Below are 7,902 nucleotides of genomic sequence, written 5' to 3'. Positions count from 1 at the left end.
GACAAACATGCCTGCTCGAACGACAAATGGCAAACTTTGGAGGTCTGTATCTCATGAAATAATTTAATCATTATGATATAATTTGCAGATATTATTCTACTAATATATAGCTAATATTTAAAAAATAACTAAGGTATCTGTGTGATACAATAGTTAGGATATATTTAGTCAAACATGGAAAAAAAATCAAACAAAGAAAAATTCCAATGCAAATAAAAAAAAAACACCACCCTCGATTTTTTAAAAATTTAGGTAACCTGTTATACTCTATTTCGGCATTCATTTCCATTAAAAACATGTTGCATCATTTTATTGAGAAAGAAGATACAACTCCCCAAAGTAGGGTCCTTTTTCAAAGCCTTCACTTAGCAGTGTTTTATACAAGAACTGACTCTGAGTTCCAGTTTCATGAAACCAACACACATCTTTTATATATTTTTATTCAGATGAGGCCAATGATAACTAAAGAAATCGTTCACACACTTAAATTAAGGAGAAACTACTGTGTACAAAGAGGTATCATATTACGGACTAGTGATCCGAGAAAAGATCATGCAGCCATCGGCCACTAGGAACTTTGTTTACTTTATTCTCCTGCGACACTATATGCTATTCCCTCTTCCGCTCTACCTTCATCTCTCTCTGTCTCTCTCTCTCATATATATCCCTGATATATATCCAGAACAAAAACATGTTCAAGCATTCCCTTTCTGCGTGGTAGTGTTCTGTGGCTAGCAAAAATCATTTCCTCGCTAAGCTCACGATTATGGCAAAATAGTTGCCGGAAACCGCAGACGACACTCGTCGCTAGTTCTGGCAAAACGGCCGATACAATCTTTTTTTCGCATTTCCCCGCTCGCTGTCAAGGACAAGGGGGTTCGCTTCAACCAGCAAATCATGGCCGCCGACGCCTGTTTACTGAGCAGTCATGCCTGTCGCCATCTCACTCGCTGGCGTCACGGGCGATAATATCAGGCACAAAGGGGCACACCAACCTGCAGCATTATCCCCAAATACTCAAGCCTCGCGTAAATACATAGAGGGTAAACGCTGTCGCCATGTTATCGTAGTAAGACCGCTCCCCCCCCTCCCCCAACGGGGGACTGCAGTACGCGACGGCGTACTAACACAACGGCGACAATATCGACATCGCGGGCTCCGAATTTCCCAATAGTTCTACTCCACGGGCATTTCTCGAAACGCTTGATATTGTGTACGCCCGCCTGGAAGGATTTCAGGCGCGTAGTTAAGATAAGGCGGTTCTCCGCGGCAAAAGAAAGCAATTTCACAAAAGCTTAAAAGCGGCGGCGACGCGTGTGCGGTGAACGCTTGTAGTTTGGGTGTAGACAGGGTGTGTGTGTTCTCGTTGTTTACACCAGCCGGCGATAAGGCACTGCAGGTGGTAGCTCAGTACAGCAAGGGCTAATCCGAGTGACCATCAACGTAACCCCACCGCCAACCCCTCGCGAACCGGTCGCCGACATGCCTCAGGCTGTGTCATGAACCACGTGGTAGAAGCTCGGGTGCTTTCATATCAGCGCGTGGAGGGACGACAGTGCGATTCCGGAAAGTCTTTTTCGAAGGCCGCTGACCACAATTTTTTGTCTGGAGACTTTCCCTCTTTCTTCCTTTGACGTGGATCAAGCTTTGCCGACAGCCTCAGTTGTGACCTCTCTTTTCAAATGTACGTTTGCAGTGAGTGAGCTCCTCAGCCTCGGACTTGTCACTTGTGCACCCAGTAGTTCTTTCAGTTGGCAATTATATGCCATCAGTTGGGGTTTAATTTCTATTATTTATGTATACATTATGAAGACGTCCTGGAGCTCCGAACGAGTGTTTTGTGCAGATTACTTTTGCAAACACAAAAAGACTATACCAAAGCAGCGGAATTTTCGAAGTGTTGGCGAGTTGGACCTAAACTCGTTGAAGCAAATTCTTCCGCCTGACTGTTCCACCAAAGTGAGTGCGACGGACTACCTGTGCTACCATTGCTTCATGCACATCACTAAGGAGATCTCGATGCGAAGCTCAGAGCAGTGCCCTGACATATTTGTGCCAGCTGAAGAAGCAATTGAAGATCTAAATCGCAGCATACTACCTACAGATGTGTCGCCGCTGAGACAACCAAGCGTCGTAAGAAGTCGGGACAGGCCTGCCTATGTCAAGAGAAAGCAGACAGAACTGGAGCAGGTTGCTGTCAAGAATATACGCTCAAGGCTACGTATTGCGTACGACAGGGACGCACCATCGGGGTCGTCCGAACCAACATGCTCCACATGCACTGAGTGGGTGGACAACTTTCGGCAGGCCTTTGAAACCGCCACCTCTCTCCGGGAACGTTGTCAACTGCTTACACTCCTGCCGTCAACACTGAAGAAGAATGAGGTTCAAAAGATGATTCCACAAACCTCAATGTACCTCATCAGTAAATCCCGAAAACTCAAGGAAAAGCATGGCGTGTGGTATGAGCCGGATCCTTACACGAGGTGCAAGGTGAGCCCTGAGAACCTGTCTGGTGCCCTAGAGTACTTCACGAAAGACGAGCTACAATGTTCGCGCCAAAGTCCCAACCAGAAGGACGTCATCTCTGTCATGCTCAACGGAGAGAAAACGTTCGTGCCAAAGCGCTTCATGACACGCTCAATACGAGAGGCCTTCCGTATACACAAAGACAAGCATCCCGATTCCGGCGTTGGGCTAACGAAATTTTATTCATTGCGCCCTAGATGGGTCCAATGTATTCCACACCAGGAAGTGTGCGTTTGTGTGCGCTGCGCCAATTATTATCTTTGTATTGCCGCTCTAGAGAACGTTACAGGCTCAACATTCAACACTGGTGAAATGAACTCGGCATTTCTGTGCGACCCAGCAACAGAACTGTGCCTTCAAGGAGACTGTGATCACTGCCCAAAAGGCCAGTTTCTTACACTCCAGGAACTTGATATCCCGGAGGATGAAGAGATTGTGGGAGTCCGGCGACCTTGTGAAAAAAACTTTGGAACCTGAGACTTTCCTAAAAGTCATCCAAGTGACGGTTGGAAGTTGGGTACTTCACAACCATATCCGGCAAACGCAAGGTAAAGCGATCTACGATGAAAAACAGTGCATGCCATGCGGGAGCATTGTCTTTCATTTTGACTTTGCTGAAAACTGGACCATCGTGCTTCCTGACGAAGTGCAAGCATATCACTGGAAAAAAAAACAAGTTTCGATATTTACATGTGTAGGGACGACAAGAAAATCTACAAACAGCTTTACCATCATCAGTGAGGACCTGTGTCACGACGCCGCTCACGCTTGCTTGGCTCTAGAAAAAGTGAAGGAGTGGGTTGAAGACAACGTTGCGGTATACTCGTACGTGACGTACGTAAGTGACGGCGCCGCCAGTCATTTCAAGAATCGCTACCAGCTTCACCAATTTGCAAAGGACGATTGCCCACAAGCCCAGTGGTTATTTTCTGCATCTGGACATGGGAAAAATGCATGTGACGGAGTTGGCGGACTCGTGAAGCACCAGGCCACGCTGAACAACCTGAGAGAACGTTCAGTAAGCGCAATTCAGACGGCCAGGACAATGGTGAGCGTTCTATCAAAGAAACTGAAAGGCGTGCATCTTGTATATCTGGACGAAAATGAGGTTGTTCAGTATCGTGAACAAAAAAAAAAGAAGAGTGGCTGACGGTGCGCGCCTTCCCTGGCATTCAGTCTTGGCACGCGTGGCGGCTCAGCAAGTCATCAACAGAAGGGACCTGTGACGTGTATGTAGCACGGACAGTCGGATCTGCTTGGAAGCAACTTTATTAAATGGGTACAGCGAGGAAAACCTTAGCGTAAAGTGCCGAATTTGATTTCCCAAGGACTGCTCATTTTGAATGCAGGGACATCTTATTTATCACATTTTTCTTCACGGGGTATTTAACCTACTGTTTTTGTTGGTGGTTACTAATAATTTTTATCTGATCACTATAAAAAAAAAAAGTGAAAGCCGTTTACAAATCCCTGTAACGCCGAATTTTAGCGCAGCTCTTGAGGAGGAGGAGTGAAGGGTACTGAGGGGAGGGTAGACCCCTCCCCCTTCTCCTCCTCCTCCCCTCATTCTTTAATATGCTCCGGGGGGGGTGTCACGTGACTTCGGGGAGGGGGTCACGTGACCTCGGGGAGGCGTGACCTGGGGGTGACCTCAAGGCCACGTGACCCCAAAGGTGACCCCCACGTGACCTTGGGGTCACGTGACCTGGAGGGGTCACGTGACCTCGGGGGGTCACGTGACCTCAGAGGGGTCACGTGACCTCAGAGGGGTCACGTGACCTGGGGGTCACGTGGGGTCACGTGACCTTGAGATGACCTTGGAAGGGGTCACGTGACCTTGGGGGTCACGTGACCTCGGGGGTCACGTGACCTCGGGGGTCACGTGACCTTGGGGAGGCGACCACGTGACCTCGGGGGTCACGTGACCTCAGGGGTCACGTGACTTGGGGGTCACGCGACCTTCAAAGGGTCACGTGGGGTCATCTTGGGGTCACGTGACCTTGAGATGACCTTGGAAGGGGTCGCGTGACCTCGAGGGGTCACGTGACCTTCAGGGGGTCACGTGGGGTCACGTGACCTTGAGATGACCTTGGGAGGGGTCACGTGACCTTGGGGGTCACGTGACCTTGGGATGACCTTGGTTACGCCGACGCCGACGGCGACGGCGACGCCAAAGGCGACGCCGCTCAAGCCGGGAACGGGCCCCTAAGAGCTGCGCTCTAAAATCCCAAAATGTTATCCTCGAGCAGGATAAAATATATCGGCTTGCCATGATTCATTCATACACCGAGAGCATCGAAGCTGCTCCAGTTAGGCACTATGGCATCCGTCACCTGAAATTGTTTGTAATCGTAAATACACAGCCAACCTAAATATCTTACTATTATATCTTTGTTTTTGTGTGTGGAAGTAAAGTTATTTATTTTACTCTAGATGTAAAATATACCGGAAGGTACAACTTCACACTGCATCATCTTTTCTCAAATCATTAGTCTCTAATATGATACCACTTTGTACGCTTATGTAAAATGCTGTATATAGTTTCTCCTCCCGTTTACTGTGTGACCGATCGCTCTTTTTATCAATGATCTCATCTGGATAAATGTATATAAAAGATTTGTGCAAGTTTCATGAAACTGGAACTCAGAGTCACTTCTTGTATAGGACACTGCTAAGTGTAGGCTTTGAAAAAGGGCCTTAATTACTTTGGGGAGTTGTTTCTTCTTTCACAGTGCAATGATGCAACATGTTTTTAATAGAAATGAATGCCGAAATAGAGTATAACAGGGTACCCAAATTTAAAAAAAATCGAAGGTGGTGTTTTTTTTTATTCGCATTGGAATTTTTCTTTGTTTGATTTTTTTCCCATGTTTGCCTAAATATATTGTAACTATTGTGTAACTCAGATACCTTATTTATTTTTTCAATAATAGCCATATATTAGTAAAATAATGTCTGCAAGTTATGTAATAATGATTAAATTATTTCATGAAATACAGATTTCCAAAGTTTGCCATTTGTCGTTCGGGCAGGCATGTTTGGCGATTTTTAGAAAACTAAATAAATTTTTAATAAATAATATTACTTTATATTACAAGCAAGTTGTACCCATAGTTTGTTTGTAAAAAGTTTTAATATTCTCCTAATTTTATTGTTTTAATTATTCACTTTCAAACTTGCCCCCTCCATCAGTGCGCGTTATTGCAACTCTCCACCTCTCCCTGCCTTACGATTTTTCTTGTCTCCAAATTTTTTTTCTGGTCAAAACTAAGTGTGGATTCGTTTATACCAGACACTAGACAATGTCATATAAAAACATCAGTTGATTTAAAAATGTCGACCAGCCACCCTTTGGTCGATCTTATCTGAAATCACCCTATATAACTTTTAAAATAAAGCGAAATTTGAGAAAAGAAAAGTTGGATTAAGTTACTACGTTCAGTACGCTCAGGTTCAGTGCAAATTAAAAACCAGTCAAAAAGTCATTGCAGGGCCCCTTTAAGGGTCTCCAACAAAAGTGCAAACTCGTCTACTTTATTTTTGATGCTACGGCAATTTACCAATAGTACTGAAGGCGCCTGTTTTGTAGCTGTAGCCTCATGATTGCTTGGGCCATCTTTAGGCTTTCCGACCCGTCATTCGTGTTCTCTTGGTTGGCCAGGCGCCCGATATAAAACAGGTTGTCTCGTTTCGCTGTCCCAGATAAACGTCTGTCCATTGATAACCAGTTTATCGTGGTTTAAATGAACCTTGTTCTCTCTGTTCTGCTTTTTCTCCTTCGCATAATTCCAAAGTTGACGCCTCTTTTCTTGGACTGCAAGACTAAAATCCTCGGAGACACTGAATGAAGTATTCTTGAATTTAAAAGCACTTCGTAACACAGACTCTTTTACCTTCCAACCCGGGAAGTTGACTACAATTGGTCTCTTTTTCCCATCTTTGTGTTTCCCCAATCGGTGGGTTCTTTCAATTAAAACATCGAGCGATAACACGTCTTTGCAGATTTTTGTGATCAGCCTTTCCGATTCTTCCCACGTTTCACTGCGAGAGTTGTCGGGAACTCCGAAAAATACCAAATTTCTCCTCCTGCTTCTGTTTTCAAGATCATCTAATTTTGCTTCTAATTTCCTGCCACTTCCTTCAATCTGCAAAACACGTTTTTCAATATCATTAGTTTTCAAGCTTATGGTATCAAACTTCCTCTCAAGATCAGCTTGTTTTGCCTCAATACCAGCTAACTTTCCCAAAACAGTCATTTGACCAGATTGCAATTCCAACAAAATGGTCTCACTTTTCCCAAGCTGTTCAATCTGTGCCTTAGTCATGGGACCGGGGTTTAGCTCCACGTCACCCGACAAAAGCAACAAGGTCTCAAAAAACGAAAACGAGAGTTCACAGCACAAAGACATCAATGTAGCAATCACCCAAGAGCCAGCAAAATGCATGTATCTACAAAGCACACGTTTGTCGATTGGGCACGACACTCTGAGAAGCATTACATTGCTCGTTCGGCAACATTTTGAATGATTTAAATAACTAACCTGGTACATGGAGCAGCGTGAGTATGGGCCGAAAAGAGTGTCGTGCCCCAGCGGCTGAAGGCGAAGTAGCTCCCTTTTATGGCAACGGTGCAGCGGATCCGGAAACGTCCCTCGATGCCTGGCCATCTGTCGGTCTTCTAGATGACACAGAAGCTTTTCTGGAAAATCCGGTGGCTCGAGGGGACGATGAGTTGACGAAAAGAAGGTCGTCGCTGGCCATGACTCGTAGATTGGGGCTGCCGCCGTCCCGACGGAATTCGCCGTGACAGCGAGAATCCAAATCAGCACCTGGTACATGGAGCAGCGTGAGTATGGGCCGAAAAGAGTGTCGTGCCCCAGCAGCTGAAGGCGAAGTAGCTCCCTTTTATGGCAACGGTGCAGCGGATCCGGAAACGTCCCTCGATGCCTGGCCATCTGTCGGTCTTCAAGATGACACAGAAACTTTTCTGGAAAATCCGGTGGCTCGAGGGGACGATGAGTTGACGAAAAGAAGGTCGTCGCTGGCCATGACTCGTAGATTGGGGCTGCCGCCGTCCCGACGGAATTCGCCGTGACAGCGAGAATCCAAATCAGCACCTGGTACATGGAGCAGCGTGAGTATGGGCCGAAAAGAGTGTCGTGCCCCAGCGGCTGAAGGCGAAGTAGCTCCCTTTTATGGCAACGGTGCAGCGGATCCGGAAACGTCCCTCGATGCCTGGCCATCTGTCGGTCTTCAAGATGACACAGAAACTTTTCTGGAAAATCCGGTGGCTCGAGGGGACGATGAGTTGACGAAAAGAAGGTCGTCGCTGGCCATGACTCGTAGATTGGGGCTGCCGCCGTCTCGACGGAA

At 46.3% G+C, this 7,902-nt stretch overlaps 1 protein-coding gene across 1 annotated transcript; it reads right to left on the bottom strand.

Moving 5' to 3' along the window:
- Positions 1 to 6,164: 6,164 nt before the first annotated feature.
- LOC120839994 lies at positions 6,165 to 7,655 on the bottom strand. Its single transcript, XM_040210416.3, has one exon. The coding sequence runs from the start codon at positions 7,653 to 7,655 to the stop codon at positions 6,165 to 6,167; it is 1,491 nt and encodes a 496-aa protein (XP_040066350.1).
- Between the last annotated feature and the right edge of the window lie 247 nt (positions 7,656 to 7,902).

The sequence above is a fragment of the Ixodes scapularis genome, unplaced genomic scaffold (assembly GCF_016920785.2).
Source record: "Ixodes scapularis isolate PalLabHiFi unplaced genomic scaffold, ASM1692078v2 PGA_scaffold4__175_contigs__length_147842914, whole genome shotgun sequence".
NCBI lineage: Eukaryota > Metazoa > Arthropoda > Arachnida > Ixodida > Ixodidae > Ixodes > Ixodes scapularis.
Note: the sequence above shows the minus strand (reverse complement) of the source record. Positions and strands in the feature narration are given on the sequence as shown.